General features: G+C 48.8%; 1 protein-coding gene across 8 annotated transcripts in view; it reads left to right on the top strand.

Moving 5' to 3' along the window:
• Nucleotides 1-22,949, top strand: part of RPS6KA2 (ribosomal protein S6 kinase A2) — a 334,274-nt gene that overhangs the window by 240,017 nt on the left and 71,308 nt on the right. For 7 of the 8 annotated variants that reach the window (XM_024744930.1, XM_024744933.1, XM_024744935.1 and 4 more), the window contains 2 exons: nucleotides 6,109-6,225; nucleotides 11,789-11,870. In XM_024744930.1, the coding sequence (XP_024600698.1) occupies nucleotides 6,109-6,225; nucleotides 11,789-11,870 (199 nt within the window). Of the gene's footprint in view, nucleotides 1-5,679; nucleotides 5,799-6,108; nucleotides 6,226-11,788; nucleotides 11,871-22,949 lie in introns of those variants that run through there. The other variant, XM_024744938.1, reaches the window with a different exon arrangement.

Here is a 22,949-nt window from a genome sequence, read left to right as displayed (position 1 = left end):
AAAGAATAAAGACTTAGCCCCGTCAGCATACATCCCGCTGCCCCAGGACAGACACTGTCCCCGTACAGAGCTGTGTGTTCCGTAAGGAAACTTCTCTGCTTCGGGACCTATAGCGACATACGTTTCCATCCCCAGTTTTGAGGCCCTTTGGCGATTCCTCAGTGCCTCTTGACAAATGCAGATAATGACTTCCTCATCCGTGTGCAAAGTGACTCTTTACAAAGCACGTCCTTGAAGGTGGCTTTCCAGGTGAGATGGAAATTGTCCATGGCCGCATCTAGAACCTGCGCCTGAAACACCACACCCAGGTTCCAGGGCCTCTGTCACTTCACAGCTCATGTTCCACAGAGCGTTGCTTTCTCCGGGGGCTCAAGGATTGATGGAACTTACTAGAACTAACCCACCTGAGGGACGTCGAGGTGTCAAAACCTGGGAGCCTGTGGGCGCCTGTGTCTTCCTCTCTCTGTGCAAGGAGGCCCCTGCAGGAACGCGGCTCTGTCTGCCCGTCACCGCTATAATCACAGCTTCCAGGGCGTCCAATTTGCATAGACTGTGGTTTATAAAAATACCAGCAGACGGAGAGGCTTTCAGAAGGATGGAAGGGGAGATAATTTGAGGGAGCGACAGGCAACGAGGGCAAAGAAAGACAGAAGCCGTGAGGGGTGGCACTTTCATTTAAAAACAGAGGGAAAAGTCCACCTTGCCTTTAATAACAAAATTAATAAAAGGGAGGTGGAGGGCAAAAGTCTGGATGGGAAGGAAAAGGCAGAGAATAAAAATGAGAGGTGTCTTGGTTGTTTCTCCTCCCCTCTCCTCTGAGTTTCTTCACTTCCCCCTGCTGTGATGTCTGAGTCCCAAGTTCGGCCCAGTTCAGTCCCTGAGGGGCTTCAGAAGCAGCTCAAGGTTTCTTTCTGAAGGCGGACACGCCTGGCTGGTTGTCCCTGTGTGTGAGTTACTGCCGTGACTGCCCTGGGGGCTGGGTCACTTTCTTTGGTTAAAAAAAAAGGGAAAACGCCATTCCAAGATGCATGAGAAGAGTGCCCTGTGTGCACTGCACGATCTTTCCGTCGGGGAGTTGCAGCATCCAGGCGGGCGTTGCACCAGGTGGGTCTGCGGTTCAGGCCCAGGGGCCACCGCTCTGTGCTTCGTCCTTCTCCTGAGTCTCAGAGCCGCTGCCCCCGGCCTCTGGCTTCCTCCAGCATTTTCCTGTCTCGTTCCCTTGCTCCTGTGCCTTCACGCAGGGTTTTGTTTTTCTTCAGTGGGCCGTCCCTGTTCTCTCGTCGGGGAAGTGTCGCCATCCTAAATGCCTTAGCTTATATTTAGCCCTTTGGAAACGGCCTGGAAACTTTGAGCAGAAATAGTTTCCCGAGGAACCGATTGGAGCAGTGCAGCTGGTCCTGTAACTCCATCTCACATTTGCTCACGCCAGCGGGAGCAGACGCATTGGCAGAGACGCGTGAAGGGCAATTTAAAGAGCAGAGAAGAGTGTGCAGTGCATGAGCCACTGCGTCTCAGAAGCTTCCTCGGGCGGGTGGGAGAGGAAGCCGCGCTGCCCGGAGCCTGCATCCCATCTGGGCCCCGGGAGGTCGGGATCCACTTGCGGCTCGGCCCCTGGGTTCCCTTGGAGAAGCCACCGGACCTGCCTAGAAGGAGGAGGTTCCTTCTGGCTCTGAGTCTGAGGCTCACGCCTGGTCCTTCTGCCTTGTGTTATAGTGTGTGCACAGCTGTCTCCTCGGGGGTCTTTGTAGTGAACGGCCTGTGTCGTTGATTCTGGACGCTTTACTGGGGGTGGGGTGCGCCTCCCCAAGGGACTTTTCAAGGGTCCCCTGTCTTCACAAATAGATGAGCTACTTGGTGACTTCTCTCTACTTTCAAAGCATTTCTGAACTTTGTTCCTAGCAGTACGGTGGGCTAGGTGTGGTGAGCCCTCTGTCTAAAAACAGTTGAAAGTATGGATAAAATATCTCTTTTAAACAGTTAAATGCATCGATGAGCTGGGAAGTGGTAGGAGTACTCAGAGGCCAGGCCCCAGGTCAGAGCAGCTGACAGGGCAGAGGGCCAGCAACAAATGCCAGGTTTGCCCCGTAGCCCTCTCCCCCGCCCGCATGTAGCAGAGGCCCCGGGAGGCTCCCGGCCCCCGAGGTCTCCCCGACCTCACGCGCACACTCAGGACCTCACCTGGGATGAGCCTCACGTCTGGAGTTCTGAGGGCAGGTCCAGACCTGAGAGCTGTCGGTGTTCAGATGGTAACACAAAGCCCCGAGACAGGACTAGGTCCCGAGGGGGTGATGACGGGGAAGAAGAGCCGGGGTCCAGGGGATGTTGGGAGACAGGGAGATAAGGAGACGGAAGAGAGGGGGTGTCGGGAGACCCGGGGGGTGTGATGTCCCGGAATCCAAGTGAGGGAAGCGTTTCGAGGAAGATGGGGTGATGGATGGTGCCCAGTGCGTGGACTCTGAGGTCTGACCCCTGGGTTGAGCCCCGTGGAGGGTTTTGATGACTTGATGAGGTGAAGAGAGTGGGTGGCAGTGGGTATGAGAGAGGAGAGGAGGGAGGTGGGGCAGCGAGTGTGGAAATCCCTTCAAAGAGCTGGTGGGCGGCGGTGGGACCACGCAGTCTGTGTTTCCTGAGAAGCATGCGGACAGGACAGCCTGTTTGTGTGCTGCAGGGAACCACCCTGCAGGGCGGGGAGTGGGGCTTGAGGTGAAGCCCCGTCCTTCGCAGAGATTCCAGGCTCCGTAGTCCCGCCCGGGGCCTGGAATCTGCATTTTTAATGAGTTCCCTGGTGGTTCTGATGCAGGGGCACCACGGCCACAGCCTCCAGAACAAGATGTCATTCCCTGGCGAGGACGTCCTGTTTTGGGCTCTAGAAGAGGGAGCTGTGGTGCCCTGATGGGAGATGCCTCGAGATGTCGGCCTCTGCTGACCTGAGCTCCCGGCGGGACCCCGGAAAGCCAGGCTGCAGTTCTCCGGCCACCGCTGCGTTAACAGCGCCCGGAGTGGGACGGGGTTAGCCTGGCAGGACTTGCTCAGAGCGAGTCAGAGTTTCGGTGATTTCCTTGTTCTTTTCTGCACTTTCACGAGTCACCCGTTTAATAACTTATTCTTTGCTCTTTCTGAGAAGTGATATTCTGCATGCAAATCAGTGATTTCTAGAATGACCTTGTCCCCCTTTTTTGGAGAAAAAGCTGACACTTGCCCGATTCTTATTTTCTACGTCTTTGTCATTAATATTTCACAACTTGTTTTTTAACCTCTTTATGGGAGTATAATTGCTTTACAATGGTGTGTTAGTTTCTGCTGTTTAACAAAATGAATCGGCTATACATATACATATATCCCCATATCCCCTCCTTCTTGTGTCTCCCTCCCTCCCTCCCTATCCCACCCCTCTAGGTGGTCACAAAGCACCGAGCTGATCTCCCTGTGCTATGCGGCTGCTTCCCACTAGCTCTCTGTTTTACATTTGGTAGTGAATATATGTCCATGCCACTCTCTCACTTGATCCCAGCTTACCCTTCCCCCTCCCCGTGTCCTCAAGTCCATTCTCTACGTCTGCGTCTTTATTCCTGTCCTGCCCCTAGGTTCATAAGAACCATTTTTTTTTTTTTAGATTCCATATATATGTGTTAGCATACGGTATTTGTTTTTCTCTTTCTGACTTACTTCACTCTGTATGACAGACTCTAGGTCCATCCACCTCACTACAAATAACTCAGTTTCATTTCTTTTTATGACTGAGTAATATTCCATTTTATATATGTGCCACATCTTTATCCATTCATCTGTTGATGGACACTTAGGTTGCTTCCATATCCTGGCTATTGTAAATAGAGCTGCAACGAACATTGAATATTTCACAACTTTTAATCTGTGTTTACTTTTCGTAAATATTCTCCCTTTAATGACATGAAAAGCGGATGATTCAGAACAGAGGAAGTTACCTTCCAGGGTGACTTCCGTGCGGGCAGAGCACAGAGGGCACCACGACAGGTCCCCTCCGGCCGTTTCCATCACTGCCCCTGTGTCTCTAATACCTGCACAGGAATTTCCTCCATCTGTCAGAATTTCAACAGGGAGTCTAAAATTCACTGTCATAAATTATTTTGTCCTATGTTGATGTCATTTCTCTAGTTTTTCTCTCTCGCATTAGAACATTTTTGAAATCCTTGCTTACAGAGCAAGGGCCTGACCATGACACCAGGTTCTCCCCACAGATTTCTCAAGTTATTTAAAAAAATACTCTTTCTTAGGAGTTATGCTACAAACCAAATTTTTAGTGCTATATGTAGAGGGAACAGACTTTATTTTCTTAAGGGAATGGCATTAAAATCCACATAGAATTCTAGAAAAAATGACCTGCCTCATAAAAGGGAAAAGGCATTTATTTCAAAATGAAGCACAGACACTATTTTATATCTGGTTGCCCTTTAAGGCAGTAGTCACAAAATGATTCAGAAAATATCACTGTCCAGTCTGGAAACAGTTAGAAGCAGACAGGCCCGGGCACGTTCCCCGTGCTCCCATCTGGGTGTTTCCTGTGCACACAGCAATCAGCATTGGATTCCAGACCTTTTCTCTTTTTTTTCTTTCTTTCTTTCTTTTTTTTTTTAATCCTTGGGAAAGAGGAAAACAAAATATCTCAAGCAAGTTCAAGCCAAAATGTCACTATGAATGCAGAACTCTAAAATCTAAAATGTGAAACTCTTGGTTCCTTTTTCTATGGGTAGTTGAGAGTCTTTGCTCTTCAAGACCGTACTGATCTTAAATGGGACATTAACTGCATTGTAGCATTATCAGGGAGCAGCCTGAGGTTTTAACGCCCTTCCCGAGGAGGAGGTTAGGTACGTGCTTTGAGTGCGTTTGCTGTAAGTACTTGGACAGCAAGAATCTACCCGAAATGCAATGTTAAGAGAGATCTGCTTCTAAGTCTTTGAGTCGAAATGTTCAGGCAGTGATGATTCAGGAAGGTGAATGCTGACGTGTTGGTGGGATGCGCTGGGCTGGGGGGACCTGATGGCCTGGGTGCTGGGCTGCTTGTTCACAGGAGGGGTGACGCGGGGCCTTGGGCGGGAATCCTGGGGTCCGGGGCACGGACCCCTCCGGGGATGCTGCACTGCAGGAGCTAGGTCACCTGCCTGCCGAGGGGGTCACAGCAGGTTGAGTGACCTCATGCACCTCCCCACAGAAAAACACCTACTTTACAGTTTTTCCATGTCAAATAGCTGGTGGTGGATAGGTGGCATACCCCCTTACAGGTGAAGTAGTACGTCTCTGGGGACAGGTAGTTCTCTGATGAGAATTTGTAGTGATTTCTGCCAGTGTTTTAATTTAAAGATCAAGGGCTTTTTTTTCCTACTGGGAAGGCTTCTGGACTGGCAGAAAATCCTATCTGACTGCTTCTTCTGAAATATAAGCTCTGGGATGGCAATGAATCATTCTTTGCATTAGCTCTGGCAAAAATATAAGGGCGAGTAGAATTATAAGAAGGAGGAGAAAAAAAATCTGCATTCACAGACGACTTCTGCCTGTGGATCCCTATTGGTGACCTTTTTTTTTTTTTTTTTTTGCAGTAGGCGGGCCTCTCACTGTTGTGGCCTCTCCCGTTGCGGAGTGCAGGCTCTGCGGCCATGGCTCACGGGCCCAGCCGCTCCGCGGCATGTGGGATCTTCCCGGACCGGGGCACGAACCCGCGTCCCCTGCGTCAGCAGGCAGACACTCAACCACTGCGCCACCAGGGAAGCCCCTGATAACCTTTTTGACCACAGCAGTGTAGACGTTAAGACAGATTCTCAGAGGTTTGTTTTGTTCCATGGTTCCCACATTCCTCCCTGTCCAAAATTTTGCCCAAACTGTTAAGAAGCAGAATGGATTTCACTGAGATATTGGTAAGACCACATGACACAACTCCATGGGGAAAGGAAACAGTTACAGGCTCACAAACGGAATCCTTGGTATAAATAAGCAAGTTGATTTTGTAAAGCTCTGTGGTGTCACTGCTTTAAACTCCTATCCTGAAAATCCATAACGTACCTGACTTGTTGTAACTTCAGAGGACGAATCCAGAGGAACCCCTTGATTTGTATTTTTGTCATTTTTCTCTTGCAGGAAGAGGGCATCGTGAAGGAGATTGACATCAGTCATCATGTGAAAGCAGGCTTTGAAAAGGCCGACCCTTCCCAGTTTGAACTGTTAAAAGTTTTGGGACAAGGGTCCTATGGAAAGGTAAGTTAGGTCCATGGTTCCCTCCAAGCGGGTCTCATTCCACTGGCGCTGGTCCCGCCCGTCAGGGCGAAGCACTTGAATGTCTGGTGAAGGAGACGGCAGAGGTGCCTCCCGAGCCCAAGGGAGAGGTGGCCCCAAGCTGAGGGAATGAGAAGTACAGGCAGCGCCCACGTGGTGGGTCCCGTGGTGGCTGGAGCTGGGGCCTCGGTTTGCCTGAAGCCCGTGACCATGGAGCTGAGCTTAGGGACACCACACACCTTCCCTCTCCTGTAGCTTCCGTGGGCCTTTAGTGTATCACCGTGCTGGCTAGGGTCCTTGAACTTGAGCCATGCATCTTTAGAAGTGCATACCCCACAAGTATTTCTCAAAAAGAAGGAAAAAGTAGGAGAACAAGGAAGAAAGGAACAGAGAAGGTGGTGCCCTTCGGGACCGGTTCATGTGACCGTCACCAAGGAGTCAAAGAGGCTGGGACTGCAGGCTGGCTCCCCTCACCCTCCGTGTAAACTGTGCAGATACTTTGCCTGTCCAAGCCTCAGTTTCCCCGTCTATGAAAGGGACATCATGTGAACTACTTTCTGTAATTATTCTATGGATTAAATAAGACATGACTCCTAGACGTCTAGCAATCGTCTACGATGAACCTGTGTACTAGAATTTTTCGTTTCCTTTCTTTTTCACCTTCAAATTAAAATGAGAACTGATTTCTCTCAGGAAATGAGAAATAGTTGTCTCTTTATATAGGGCCACGTCCACATACAGCACCATGTCAATACATCTTTCACGAGGACAAGTGAATTATTCCAGGGCAGTGCTAATATCTCTACGTCCTTGGTGTAACTGTTAGAAATTATACAGACTTAAGATTTCTAGAACATGAGGGCCTGAGGTAAACCATGAAGCCAACCTTTCCTAGAGTTTAAGCAGAACAGAGTCCTGGCTTTTTAAAGTAACTATTTTTGTATATGTGGTATGTGGACATTCACCAAATTTCCCCAGTCTTCATAGGACTTTGTGCCAAGATGAAATCCAGCGCATGTCGATTTCATGTAGGATTAATAGTTTGTTAGTGATGTTCTAGATAATCTCTTACAGGCCACGAAAATTTGATTGTGAAACCTCTCTTTTGCCATTCTTAAAAGGTAGAATGTTTTTTTATTTTATTTTTTCTTTTCTACACAATGTGGTATGGAACATGTGTTTATACTAATGTATCTGCAGACATGTTCGTTTGAACCATATGAAATTACCAGTGTTCAAAGTGTTGTGGCCTCCAAAAATGGCTATTTCATACGGTTTATAAGGCATTTATGAAAGTAGGGAAATGAAGATTTCAGGCTCTCAGGGTAAAAAGCTGTTACTAAAACATAGTGACATAGTAACACCTATTTATGTGGTAATGGACTGTCTTCCCATTAATTAGAAATGTTGGAAAAAGATGAAGCGGCATAAGTCTTTCTCTAAGAACCATGACGTGGAAATAGGGACGAGCAAGGTGCCCCTTGCTCCCTTTCAGAGACGCTGCCCACGAGTTGTTTCCTGAGGACACGCGGGACCAGTGCAGCTGAATCACCTCTGTCCCCAGTGATGGAGATGGGGACCCACCTCGCAGGCGGGGCCCAGGGTTGATGGGTGGGCACTGGCTGATACCCCGGCCTATTGCAGGACCCTGATTTCACCGAGCGCCCTCCCGCCAGGGTGTCTGGAAGCAGCAGAGATGGAAAATGCCTTCTGAGCTCAAGGAAAATGGATCCGAGCCTGTCCGTTCAAAACTCGGCTGAACAAAAGCTACATTGACGACGCCCTGCTCAGAGATCTGGGCATTAAAAATGAAAGGAGAAAAGACTTTTTCCAATTCCCTGCAAAGTCTGAATTTCAATTTTGATTAAAAAAAAAAATTCTTTGGGAAACCAGTGAAATCCTGGTGCTGGGCGGAATCCCCTTGGAACGATAAGCTTCGTAACACTCCACACTTTTCCTTCCCAGCCATCATTGTATGAGGCATAAAAAAGTAAAGTTTAAAAGATTAATATCTTCTGATATTAATAAATAAACAGATAAATTAAGAGATTAAAAGTAAAATAAGTAAGTGAAGAGAAATAAAAGGAAGAGGCAGTGGCAACGCCTACAGATGTTTAACCTCCATTAACTACTGACTCACGAGCTCAACCACTGCCTGTGTGTTGGGCCTGGTCACCGGATCAGGACCGTCGTGGACACTGGAGGTGAGATTCAGGGTTCCCGGTGGACGAGGCTGCTGTGCCGACCCAACAGGGCTCTGGAAAGCTCCACCCAGACATCCCCTGTGAACGGTGGGCACTAGAGAACCACGATGACAAATCTTATGTGTCCACACAGCAGTATTTGTTATGAATGTTTTATAAAAGCCAAACTAACGACAAGAGGGGGAAATCCATGTGTCCTACTGCCCATATTATTTTATTCTTCATCTCTAAATGGAAATCACATGTCCTTATGCAGGAGTATCTTCCTTTTGCTCTTGGTAAGAGAGAAGAAGGGCACGACTACGTGTTTGCATCCTGGAGGAAGCTCCTGTTACACAGACGTCTCTTGCAGAGACTCCAGAGCGTAGGGAGCTGGCGTGAACCTGGGCTCCGGGCTCACGTTCGCCCCCCACCGGGTCCCTGTGTTCTTTGTCTCACCCCTTCAGTGACTGCAGCTGTTGGAGACGCGGAAATGGATAAAATGCCACCAAGACCTCCTCGCTCGTGCCTGCTGCTGGCCGCACGCTGCTGCTGGGAATCGCCCAAGTGACTGTCCTCCGTCCGCACCCTTCACTCCCCTTCGTCAGCCCCCGCTCTCCCCTTGTGCAGCCGGAAGATCGTTGCTGGAAAGGAGCAGCGCTCAACCCCAAGGGGGGGGCGGCTTAGGCTTAGGGTCTGTCACAGGGATGTTTGAGGCTGGCGGCCAGATGGGACCACACAAGGGGCAGCGTGCACTGCCATCCCCACGCTCCACCCTGCAGAGCCCAGGGAGCCAAGTAGCCCGTTTGCCAGAGGAATTTGCTGGGAATAATGGGGACAGTTTCCAGCCATTAGTAATTTGGTCAGACCATGATTATTTCAGTGATGGCCGGAGAGCAGGGGGTCGGTAGTGCTTGGGACCAGAGGAAGACAGCCTATCCTTAACGGCCAAGCAGGCGGTGGGAAGGCAGTGAAACACTCTGAGGAATGGGGCAGAGGGTGTCCGAGTGTTAAAATGCGTGGCGCTGCCCAGATGTTCCCCGAGACCTTCAAGGAAGGTGGAAACAAAGCCTTTGCCCCCTCCCTGGCTCGTCACCCGCCCCTCGGTCTCCCCAGGCAGATAAGGACCGGATTGTGATACCGCGTTCTGAGGTGGGATCAAACCCCAATGAGAAACGTCCTTGCTCCCCCGTTACTATCTGTAAATGTCTTCCTCTGGGGGGAAGTTTGGTACCCTGGCGTCCTCTGGAAGCGCACAGCCGCCATCCACTTGGGTCGTGCGCTGGGAGGACACTGCAGACCAGTTGCCAGGCTCGTGTGTTGAGGGGACGCTGCAGACCAGTTGCCAGGCTCGTGTGTTGAGGGGACGCTGCAGACCAGTTGCCAGGTTCCAGTTCTGAGACAGAGTTGAAAATCTCGCTCAGAGAATGAGGTAGTGATTTGGCTGATCGCGGTAATACATGGAGACTAGGGCAGCTGCGGGTGACACGGCATCTGTCGCCACGTGTGCTCACGGAAGGGCTTTGCAGAGTCTCGGCTGAGCTTCTGAAGAAGCAGCTCTAAAAATAAAACGCGGGAGCACATGAAAGGTCCCCTGGGTTAAGTGTTAGAGATTCGGCAGCTGTCTTTGCTGAAATTGTCCAGTCGTTTGGGAACTTATCTCACTACATTAGAATGTGTTCCTGAATCACGTTAGGATGAAGAGGCGAGAGGTACGGGATGCCTCGGACGGGAGGGCTCTCCCCGGGCAGACAGAGACAAGCTCTTCACTCGTATTAAATCCACTTTTAAGTCAATTGTTACCGTATTTTTGTTGTTTCTCTCGAAATGCGTTTGTCTCCTGTTGGGTGCTCTGCTTGCTGTAGGGCGTTTCTTGCAGGACCTGGCGTGTGGCAGGAGCCTGACAAATATTGGTAGTGTGGAGTTTCTTTTCCTGTTCTTTAGAAAATCAAAGTAGAAGTCCTTTTTAAAACAGATGAATATAGATAGCCATTATTATCCATCATCTCATTTTTATTAATAAGACCTGAGTTGCAGTAAAAGAAAACAGGTTCATGAGAAGCGATCCATGCAAGATTTGCATCCTTGAAACTAAACCATCATGGTCAGATGCCATGTGAGCACGGCCTTCCGTGTGGACTTGAGTGGACAGTCTTCCCTACTTCTGAATCCACGCATGTACCTCATATACATATTCATGTGTGAGTTCCTACGGACCCCCCTAATATTGTGGGGAAGAGGCGGAGAAAGGAATGAAAAGGGGGAAAGAGAAGACCGACTCTGGGTATTCCCTGAATGCACATCCTGCATATACCTGTCCTCATTTTTCTCCGTTGTCCCCTCATTTTGAAAGAGGGGGTTTACTCTTGTCACTAGCGTTCCCATGACGAATGCCTCGTCTTGGGGTAATGAGTTGTCTTCACTGCAGTACGGTGGGTAGATCACTCCGTCCTGCAGCCCCTGTGGTTTGAACGCGATCCGTGGCGACTGCACGCGGTGGAGCTCCAAGCACACACGCGGGCAGCACCTGTGCTTTCTGGACACACATGTCATCTGCACCCGCGTCTCTGTCACAATAGCAGATTTTTGCATCTATTGGTAAATACTGTTAGGAAAAGCAAATACTGTTGTTTCATCTGCGTGGAAGGTGTTCTGTTCGTAACGGATACCCCAGGTTGGTTGGTTGGTTTTTTACTAATTTTGTTCAACAACTATGAATGTGTCTTTTTAGCTCAGCCTCTCAAACAATTGTCTTTTCCTCCACGATACACGTCACAATGTATCCCAGCAGATGTTGTGTCCACATGAGATTATGTAAGAGCCATTTAGAAACCAGCTCCAACTCTAAACTTAAGCTACTCAAAGCTGAAATTTGGGTGAAGAAAGATCAAAATAAGAGAGCCTAGCTCATCTTGTGAGTCAGAGTGTCCTGTGTGGTTGGCAGTGACTCTCAGGGTGGCCTTCGCCTTGGGGATTTACAGGGCATATTTACAATAAACCAAATGACCTCCCTGAAAACTTCTGAATGGTGTTTGTTTTTCTAAACAACTGGTCTTTTTTTCAAAGGAGGGTGCTATTCCTTCTGATATAAAATGTTTCGTAGAAAGTGAGTGGTGCCGAAAACAAATGTGATTCTTCATACGAACACGTAACACGGCTCCTCACAGGGTTGTAATAAATTAGATGAGCTTTTCCTGACATCCCAGATGTTGGAGAAGATTTTACATTTAGGTTTTTCCTACAGTGTATTTATTTTATTGGAGTTTCCTAAACTCCCTGTGTATCCCCGTGTCAAATCAAATAAGGAAAATGAATTTACAGTCATATCAACTGCAGGTGTTCTGTGTTCTCTTTCTCACCAGGTGTTCCTGGTGAGGAAGGTCAAGGGATCGGATGCTGGACAGCTCTACGCAATGAAGGTTCTGAAGAAGGCCACCTTGAAAGGTGAGAGGTCACAGAGGGGGAGACACGTAACTGTGGTTTATCCTCTGCTTGTTACTGGGGGAAAGAGACATTCCGTTTAGTGTTGCATGATTTCTGTATGTCGACGTGTTACTCTCTGATGGATAATACACAATACAGGCGTGCTCCTGAGTGTTTAACAGAGCCCTGCACAATTTCCACGATCTTCAGAGGGAAGGCCATATTGTGTAAATACCATCCTCCACATATGCTCTGCTGTAACGTACCATTTGGGGAAAAGAGCACTGAGGAGGAAAGCAAGAGAGGTTGTTTTGGCTGCATTGGGCAACAAATCAGCTTAAATTCATCCTTCAGACTGGATTGCTCAGTTTTAAACAAAATGTGATTCACGGCTGTATTATTTCCCTTTCTTCCCCCGGACTGGGTTTTAGAAATTCAGTCCAACACCTGATTCCCTGCTTCTATACTCCTCCCCTCCAGAGAAGTGTACACACATAACTCAGGTCAAGGTAAGCTATTATCTAAAATCTCTATTCTAAGCTCAGGGTCATTTAGCCAGCAGTACGTACAGCTGAGCACCAACTACGTCAGCTCTGACCACCTCCTGTTCACCCACTGGTGAGGGAGGGACCCGTGTCCTAAATAGTGCTAGAGGCTGGGCACACAACACCTGGCCTGGGCAGGTGAGACGACAGTTTATCAGTCACCTATACTCATCACTGGGGGGGGGAGGGCACTGCACAGCATGCTGGGCCACGAGGGGCTGCACAGAAGCAGAGTGAGCTGCAGGGACTGTGAGATGCAGGCTTTGTAGTAACAAGAGGGTGGGGTGGCCCCTGGTTCCAGGGAAGATGTGATGGGCTTGTTTGAATAGTTCTGTGGGCTGGCAGGGAACTGAACATGTTAGGTTAAAGACCAGATGGGGTACGGCTGGTCTGGCTTATAGGGAACCAGCAGGGTGGGGAGCCTTTCCTGCTAGGTGGGGGGCATATCTGTCAAGGGCAGGGGAACTCGTGGTTAAGCCTTTGGGGCCCATGAAACTCAGAGATGTCAAGGCAGCTCTTGAATTTGTAGGTCTTATATCACAATGTCCTCAGCACCTACATGCAGGGGACAGCACAAAAATATGTCATTCTCTGCCTTCAGGTCACTTACTGTCTAGCTGGTAAATAAGATATATTTTGAACCACACAGAACCAATAATATAGAACAATAAATGCATAGACCAAATATATATAGACCTAAACATTTTAGATACAAAGGAAGAAAGAGTTCTTCCACATGAGGCCATTCAAAAAGGATTTAGAGGGCTTCCCTGGTGGCGCAGTGGTTGAGAGTCTGCCTGCCAATGCAGGGGACACGGGTTCGTGCCCCGGTCTGGGAAGATCCCACATGCCGCGGAGCGGCTGGGCCCGTGAGCCACGGCTGCTGAGCCTGCGCGTCCGGAGCCTGTGCTCCACAACGGGAGAGGCCACAACAGTGAGAGGCCCGCATACCACAAAAAAAAAAAAAAAGGATTTAGAAGGTGAGCGAGACAATTCTTAAAGGATGGGTAAATATTTCTATAGAAAACAGCAATCAAGTTGACACTGTCAGCACAACCCATGAAAGAAAATACAAAAACTGCCCACTTTGGCCAGACTGGAGCCTACATCAGAATCACCTATGTGTGTTTGGGGAAAGTTGTTAAAAATAGATCCCAAGGCCCCACTTCTGGCCTACTGGATCGTAATCTCTTGGGGCAGAGCCTAGAATTTGAGTTTTCTAACAAACTGTCCCAGTAATTCTTCCGTACACAAAAGTTTTGGGTTCTATGATATAGTTTTGGTTTTATAGTTTATTGTTGACACTGGAGTTTTAAATTCAGCAACATAATTTAAACCGTGCTATTTATAGTGAACGTTTTTTAATTGTAGCTATAATAATATTTCTAAAATTGTTTGTCGATCGATCGTGGCCAAATAGTCCAAGATCCTCATAATAATATAATTTTAAAGAATTGTTCGTTAAAAGATGTATAGGAAACAAAGCAGGTTTTGACTTTCTATCCCCAACTTTGAATAAAATAATCTCTTCACTAAACAGTAGTTCCATAGCAATAGAAAATCAAATTAAACATGTTAGTTCAAGATCATCGGACTGTCTAAAAAAGTGAACAGCTTCTCTGGCACTGCCTCAAAAGTTAAATAGTTACCACATGACGCAACTATTCTAGCCTAGGTGTAACCAAGAGAAGCGAAAACATACATCTACACAAAAACTTGTACATGAATGTTCATAGCAGCACTAGCTAATTCACAGTAGCCAAAAAGTGGAAAACCCCCAAATATCCATGAACTCATGGATAAAGTATGGTACATCCATACAGCGGAATATTATTTGGCAATAAAAAGAAATGAAATATTGATGCATGCCACAGCCTGGAGGAGCCTTGAAAACATTATGCTGGGTAAAAAGAAGCCAGTCCCAAAGTCCCCCATATTGTAGGACTCCATTTATGTGAAAATCCAGAAGAGGAGAATCCACAGAGACAGAAAGTAGATGAGTGGCTGCCGGGGCCTGGGGCGTTAGGGAGATGGGGTGGCTTAACGACTATGGGGTTTCTTTTGAGGGTGATGAAAATGTTTTCTAATTGACTGTGGTGGTGGCTGCACAACTCTGAATATTCCAAAAACCATCAATTTGTACACGTTGGGTGGATTGAGTGGTACGTGAATTATATCTCAGTAAAGCTGTTATTTTTCAAATGAACAGCTGGTACGTAACATGGCCATTTGCTAAAACCCACTCTTTCATCCTCAAAGCATGGAGGTTTACTCTCTCAGACACAGAGCGGGCAGCTCCCTGTGGTTGAAGACGAGGCAGGTCGAAGCAGAAGCCATGTCAGCTCATCCTCTGACCAGATTGTTCCTGGTGAGATCCCCCGCCCATCTCACCTTCCATCAGCACATCTGATAACCTCACCAGCACGCGCTCAGTGCCCTTAAATTGTCCCCTTTCTCCTCAAGTTGTAACTGTTCCTTCTTTCCCATCAAATACCATCTCACCCTCTCCTGCCCCCAAAGGAGGAAGAGGGAGAAGTGGGAGAGAAATTGGAACCGTGGGGGAACTTGTGTGTTCACCCTGCTCTGGAGGCGTGAGAGAGAGCCAGGAGCTGGGCCGGCGCTGCCCTTGTTCAGCCCGTCCATCGGCCTCAGCCTTGACCTCTTAGCGCGTGTGCAAACACTCATCTCGGTGATCTCAGCTTCCACGGGAACGCAAGTCTCCACAGTTGTTTATGATCCGATCCAGTGTCCTTGAGAAAGTGCTCCTGATACAAGGTTACATGGATTAGGCGGGATATAAAACTGGGTTACAGAACGACAGTGATGTTGTTAAATGCACGCATGCCTCCACGTGTACAGGTGTGTACGAATATTGAATATATGTCATGCATGTAGGAAATATGCCAAAACGAAAACACTCATAGGATTATTGGGAGCTTTTATTTTCTTCTCTGCGTTCTCTATTTCAACTTTTCAACAAACATAGAACATGTTTGACTTTGTATAATATAGTTTTTTGTGTAGTATTCCAGAACAATACGCTTGACTATGTAAAATCATTTTTACGTTGTGAGAGTGAGCCATATAAGCGTAAAACTCAGACGCGTGAAGTCAGAAAAGTTTCCCACTTCCGAGTGCTCCTTTAAAAGCCAGCTTTTGAACCAAACGTTATTTTGTATCATCTACTATTTTGGCTTTTCAAAATGGTCCATCACTAAAGAACAGATTTTTTTCCCCAGAAGTGCAATCAGAACTTATTTCCCTAAGAGAAGATATAGAAGATTTACAAAACAGTCCTTTGTGTGAGGTGGTGCTTGGAACCACGATAGGAGGACCAAGGACGTCCAGCACGGAGGCCAGGTCTCTGAGCCACCGAGGGGCCTTCTGCGCTTTCTAGACCTTCTTTTCTCCTCCCTTGTGAAAGAAGCCAGTTGTTTAGATTTGTTTTGGCTCCAACACCTCTGCATTCTGTTAGCCTGAGAGATTCGAATATTCGTAAGCCATTCTCCGTCCTCAGAGCATCACCAGTTTGCAGGCTCATTAGTGAATCAGAAGAACGGGTTAGAAAAGAAATGTGGGTGAGAGCGGTGCCCTTCAGGAGTGCAGACCAGGAACTTCAATAGTGAAATTACTTTGAAAAGGGGAAAACGGAGAGGGCGGCAGAGGACCCACGGCAATGACTGCAAGCCTCCGGATGGTTTCTCAGAAACGCGATGGCTGTCCCGTGTACAGAAGGGAGCGTCGTCGTCATTTGGATTCCAAATAACTTGGCAAATGGATAATAGTCTATGACAGCTCTGTTTCTCCTTTAAATGGGTTTGGAGGGGTCAGGTGCCTGCCCCCGCCTTTCTTTAAAGAGGTGGCACGCCATTTCTAAGGAGAATGTCAACGGCTGAAGCAGCTGACAGTGTGACGAGCAGGCAGGCGTGAGCCACCCCCAGCCTAACCCGCAGCCCCCCTCGCGAGCATGGATGGCGCTGCTTGTGCCCCCGTCGCTTGAGGACCCTTTCAAAGTGTTCAATGTCTCTGATTGACAAAGTTTCTGTATTCGTGACTCAACACTGAATTATCGCAGGCGACAGTTCTACGTAAGGAATTCCAAACATAATGAATTCCAAAGGGTGACGCCCCACTTTGTGTTGTAGAGGAATTTGGTTTAAAAGACTGTCAGCGTGGGGCTTCCCTGGTGGCGCAGTGGTTGAGAGTCCGCCTGCCGATGCAGGGGACGCGGGTTCGTGCCCCGGTCCGGGAAGATCCCGCATGCCGCGGAGCAGCTGGGCCCGTGAGCCATGGCCGCTGAGCCTGTGCGTCCGGAGCCTGTGCTCCGCAACGGGAGAGGCCACAACAGTGAGAGGCCCGCGTACCGGAAAAAAAAAAACAAAACAAAAAAGACTGTCAGTGTATTCCCAAGCATGAGACCACAAGTGAAGCAAGCCTGATCGCCATATGCCCCATCTAGTGAGCTGGCAAAACCTTAATAAGGTGGTTCCCAGCCTGGGCCACAAGCTGGAATGGCCTGCAGGACTTCCACAAAATGCTGGGGTCGCTTTGGGTCAACTCCTCGAATCCCTGGTCTGGATGCGGTCTGGGCATGAGTATCCGGGTGTCTCTAGGGTACTGCCAGCAAGAGGACCCTGATGTGGTGGCTGGGAGCACAGGCACTGGACTCTGGGACCCCATCCGGCTGAGACTCCACTGGCTGTGTCACCTTGGGGAACCTCTCCTGGCCTCTGTTTCCTCCTACTTAAATGAGATGATGTCAGTCATAGTATCTACCTCACAGCATTGTTGATGTGAGGATTAAATCCGTCAATGCACGTGACGTGCTGCTGGCACAAGGTTCACCGTCAGCTGTATTCATTTCTGGTCGTTTTCTCCATGAAAACTGGCATTGGAGGTGTGTTAGGAGTCTTCTGGTCTAGGTTTGGCTTAGGTCTGATTAAGTGGGGGGCAGGGGGGGCGGCGAGGATGAGGGTTGAGCATTAATTGCCATCTGGTTAGAAAGACTTAACGTCTCTGTTCAGCCCTGGTTCCTCCCACTACGTGAAGAGCCTGTGATCGTGTTAGTGACCAAGGATGCCTGGTACCTGCTGGGGACCACAAACATCACCCCAGGATGGCTCCTTGTGTAGAATTCTCATTTCAGTGAGGATTGAAACACCGCTCCATGATGTGGAGAGAGCTTCTATGTGAAATACGTCTTCGCAATGACTTCATCTGTGTTCTCATGCCTGGTAACTAATTTTTCAGCCGTTTTCCTTATAAGTCAACTTTCTAAGCCCAAAGGTAATACATGCTCCTTTCTTTGAAGGAAAGAAGTTGTGTCCTGTTGATTCTAAAGGAATAAAATATTATTCTGGCAAAATCTCTTTGTTTAGTAAGTAACTAATAGACCGTTTGTTTAGTAAGTAACTAATAGACCGTTACGGCCACTTCACGGGTGTTTCTGGCCAGCTGTGTGTGGGTTACTGCCAGAGCCTGGCTGGGAGAGAAGACTCAAATGGTCCCGAACGGTGCTTTCTGAGCCTGTCGGATTGTCCTTTGGAGCCCAGTTTCTGTCACTCCTCTATCCTTTCTTTCAGTAGAGCTCTGATTCCATCACTCGAATGTCAGCAGATACAGGAGGGAATGCGGGAGTGTGCGGGGTGACCAGGACAGAAATGCATGGATTACATTCACGCTGATTACAACATTTTGAAATAGCCCCTGGTCAGAGTTAGCCTGGTTGGTTTCAAACCTCAGAATGTGGTTTCCGACACCATTTTATTTCCTCTTCTCTTACACCAAGATGCTTTGTTTGAAAAACACTGACTTAAGCTTTAAGCTTTAGTCGGTGCCTTAGTTTGAGCAGCTGTTGTTTCCACGCTGATGCATTTATGTCGTTTGACTCACGTCGGGATGATCACAGATTCCTGGGGCGGGGGAGGTAAGACAAACCCCAAGCACACGTTTTAAGTGCCCTTATCCTCATTTTACAAATGAGGAAACTGAGTCACAATGCAGTGAAGCCGCACACCCAGAATCACACGATTTGGAGGTGGCGGGGTCTCTATCCCGTGTTCCTCCCCTCCCAGGAGGGGGGCACCTGGGACCAGCCATGCCCCCCACCCCCAGGGCATCATTTCCTCATCAGGAAGCCTCATCCAGCTGTCCCTGGGATATTTACTATTCAGGGGAGCTGTTTTCCCAGTAGATCTAAGACAAAAAGTAACATGTAAACATCATCCTTAAGTAATAGCTCTCCGGTTTGTTGTAATACACCGGCTGTGTGCCTTGGCATCCTTTATATATTCATTTCTACCAGAATTGCATTTCTTACATTGTAGAGAAAAAGTAGGAAATAGATTTATTTTTCACTACTTGCATCTTTAATGCCTGTAAATATGAAAGCATAATGGGCTGAAGATTTACCCACAGAAGGATTCTCTGGTAAAGAAGTTAGTTAAGTAACCATGTCAGTCTTGGGGGTTTTTTTTTTTGCGGTACGCGGGCCTCTCACTGTTGTGGCCTCTCCCGTTGCGGAGCATGGGCTCCAGACGCACAGGCTCAGCGGCCATGGCTCACGGGCCCAGCCGCTCCGCGGTATGTGGGATCTTCCCAGACCGGGGCACGAACCCGTGTCCCCTGCAACGGCAGGTGGACTCTCAACCACTGTGCCACCAGGGAAGCCCCAGTCTTGGTTTAAATAATCTAGTGTAGCAACAAATCTTGTGCCTGATATGATCATCAATGTGGCTAACGTTTTCATTGTCATCATTCATGGTTTTCTTCCTTTTTTCTCTGAAGTGATGAGCAGTACAAAGTTTTGGCCACCAAATGTTTAGCAACACAACTTCCCACGGGAGGCCCCTCTTTGCTATGAATTAGACCTTTGAGGGCTCAAAGATATTGTGTGAAGGTGGATTTTTATCCTGCATCCAGGAGACCGCTTGGGATATAACTGCAGACCTGGCAGGTTTTTGTGGACAGAGGCAGGAGGCAGTAAGCGTGGTCACTCAGCCGGGCAGAGCCTGAGTTCTTCACCAGCCTGGTGTCCGGCTCCAGTTAAAAGGCTCAGGCCTCCCCGTGACCGCGGCCGCCTGCAGATGCGTGGCTGCGTGCAGCACGTGCGGTCCCGCGCCCTGCGGTCCCTGAGGGATGTCGCAGCCCCGTCCACAGCGACCCAGGGCTTTTCTAAGGTGTACCGCCTACCTGGCCATCTCTCATCTTCACCGTGACCGATAGGACTTGTTTTTATCTTACGCTTCATTTTCTTTTCAAATACAGTCTCTATATAGTAGAATATAATGTAACGTAATGTAACATGATATGACATGATATATAATGTAGCATAAAAGTAATGTGTATTGATGGAGGTCATTTAAAAACAGGCAAATACAGGCAATGATGTCCAACTCTAACGAGAGGGTTTTGGTCCCAGCCTCGTTGCAGGTGGAGCTCTCCTAAGTAAATCCATCCTCCAAAGTAGGTTAATTATTCTTACCAGGGATTCTTATGCAGCCTGCAGTCGCCACGTACTTCAAGATCAGTCTCATGAGCATTTCCCGACTGGCTCTAGGAGATCGTAGGGACCATTTTTCTGAGAGTTGTGGTGACTCGCAGAGGGTGGGGATGCAGGAACTCCCAGGAGGCCTCAAGGCTCAAATCCACTCAGGGCGCCAAGCCGTCGGCTGGCTGGCAAAAGGCACCTGCGTGCATTGTGGTTTGTCACTTGCCAGAGACTTCAAAGGGCTACAGATGTTGAGACCTTTTGTTAGGTCACAAGGGGCATTAGCCAACTTTTTAACTCCACAAGTCCAGAACAGGCCACGTGGTTGAGGAAAGAAAATCAACAGGGTAGCATGTCCTGCACCTTCGGTTCCACAGGAGCACCTGGGAGCAGGTGCCCCGGAAGTTGTCTGATGGAGAGGGGGGCATGGAAGCCTTGGGGACGTGGGTCCGATCCGAAAAATTGTGGGGGGGTTCCAGAAAGCAGCTCTGGTTTTGTGTTGTGTGTCACGTCCAGCAGGGTAATCCCACAGTGGGCTTCATCCTCTACTTTCCTGGGAAGGAAACTGTGCCCTTCAGGTAGTACAAATTTACAGGCACTCCCGCCTTCATGTCAGCCCCAGGGGCAGCCCCGGGCCCGGAAGGCTGAAGGACACGGGAAGGTCACAGCCGGCACCTGGAGCTGCAGGTTACCGTACAGAGCAAAGCAACCATGGAAAGCACGTCACTCTAATCCTTCGCGTCGCGGGTCAGCCACAAGTACAGGGTTGATGTGAAGTATAACAGATTTTAATTTATCACCGGTGTCTGCGGTTTATTAGTGAATCTCAGAATAGTCTAGGACATCTGGGTTTTTCCATCTATACGGTCAAGCCCCGCTCGATTCCAGACTCACACGTCTCATGCCAGAGAGTAAAGATCATGGGGAGGCAGCGGCCTGGCCCCAGACCCTGCGCCGGTCCAGAACACCCAGCGGCAGATTACTGGGGACATTTCGCCTCAGGCTGGCGTGTCTCACCATTTGTGTAACTCGTTGGCACGGTAGCAATGGAAGGATGTACGAAGCATCTCTCTGGGCTTTTTTTTTTTTTTTTATGCATCTGAGTCTTGGGACTCAAAATCCCTTGGAATCCTTAGCCTCCAGAGACAGCTTGAAATGCTCAGCGTCAGAAATGAAGCACTTGCTCTCACGTCGGTTTTCTTTCTTGGTGGAGGGACCACTCTGTAGCTGCCCGTCAGATGGCTGAGGCACTGTTTGGGGCCTTTCCCTCCATCCCTGGTGGCCCGAGTGGTCGGTGCGGTGGTGAGGTCAGGTGCCGGGCAGTGGTGAGGTCAGGTGCCGGTTCAGCCCGGCAAAGCGAGAACTTGCAGACCCGGAGATGCCCAGTCACCTTTGCAGAGTTGGCCTCACGCCTGCTGTTCCACAACTGAAGGGCATTGCCTGTGTGACAGCTGTCCTTCCGCATCGTGTTAGCTTGGCGCCGGTCACTTCCCCCGTGGGCCATCTGCAGTGATAAAATCCTGCCCCTGCATGAACACAGCCTTTCCCTTTTCCTGCCACCTTGGACCCAGTATGCTTGTGTTCCAGCAGCTTATGCCCCGGGGGTCAGTCTTACCAAACATGTTTGTGAAAGCATCTTCCCCAAACCGATGTGTCTTATCTGCGCTCCATTAAGTTCACTGTTGGGGCTGGAGTCTTGGTTTCTCCTCTGTTACTTTAGACAGAATAAGAGTGTTTAGAGAGTGTGTGCATTTAGGCTCCTGGCCCTTTTTCTGTTTGTTTCAGATAATCTCTGAGTTTTTTGTCTGCCTTTTAATTTTACGGCCTTTTGGATGGGAAATCTGTTTGGTAACTCAGTCTATCGCTCTCTCCTATGTTATTTCTTCCATTGCTTTTTTTTAAAAAAAAGATTCCCACCCAGACGTCAGATGAATATTCATCTTTGTTACCATTTTTACAGCTTGTTTTTTTTAACACCTACCTCTTTAATCGATCTTGGATTTATTGTTGTGTAAAATGTAGGGAAGAAATATATATTTATTTTACCCCTATAACCGGACAGCCCCTTGGAAATTTGAATGTAAGCATCTTTTTCTAATTTTGTCACCAGGCTTATTATGGCCTTTGCTTTCCATTACAAATACTATCTTCATCAATGATAATAACGTCAATCCCATTTAGAGGATTTTTAGATTTTCTTAACCAAAGTCAAAGAGTGAGCTTTGCAAGGAGATGGCAAGACGGGGGTAGGGACAGTGTTCCGGTCCTCTGCCACCTGCTTCACCAGATCACGTCATGGGGGTGGGAGTGGGCCAGGGCTTCTCCCCAGAGGAGGACGTGCCTGGGGGTGGCAGTACATGGGGGTGACAGAAGACTGTCTCCCGCGGGCCCTTCTCAGCCGGCTCCGCTCCCTGAGGCAAAGGACGCAGGAGCCTGAGATGCGTCGGATGAGGTCCCCACTGTGAGGAGCCCAGGGGTCTGCACAGCAGCTGCTCAGAGAGCCGCCTTGTCAGCCAGGGTTGGGAGGGGCGGCCCCAGGCCCCCTGTCACTGACGCATCCCCCCTTCCTTCCTGTGACCCTGTCCCACCGAAGGTCTCCTTCTCAGCCTGCGCACGTGTTTGGAGAGACGTCTTTTGGATCCCACTGCTTACGTGGGATCCCTTTCTTCCTTCAGGGTCTTTAGCTGGCATCCTCTGTGTCTTTTATTGAATGAATGGGTTTCAGCTTTTGCTTCTGTTGACTCTCCTGAAACCCTTTCTCTGCTGTTCTCCCTGGCAGAGCCACTGGAACCTGTAACTCGGGATAGACAGGAAATGGAGAGATTCCTTGTACCGTCTGCCTGGGAATTGTCTGCTTCTGCCCCCTTTGTTCATTCTCCTAAGTGGCGGCCGTGCTGGGGTGTCCACGGCAAGAACTACCAAGGGAGGAGCTTGTGTTGGGAACGTGTCCTGATGGAGCCGCACAGATGCTGCCATAAAACCTTCTCTCTGGTGTAGCTGCAGTCGTGTTCAATAACAGACCCTCTTATTTTTACCTATACCAGAAACTACTTTTTTAAAGAATGA

Source organism: Neophocaena asiaeorientalis, unplaced genomic scaffold (assembly GCF_003031525.2).
Source record: "Neophocaena asiaeorientalis asiaeorientalis breed wild unplaced genomic scaffold, Neophocaena_asiaeorientalis_V1.1 scaffold649, whole genome shotgun sequence".
In the NCBI taxonomy this organism is placed as follows: domain Eukaryota; kingdom Metazoa; phylum Chordata; class Mammalia; order Artiodactyla; family Phocoenidae; genus Neophocaena; species Neophocaena asiaeorientalis.
Note: the sequence above shows the minus strand (reverse complement) of the source record. Positions and strands in the feature narration are given on the sequence as shown.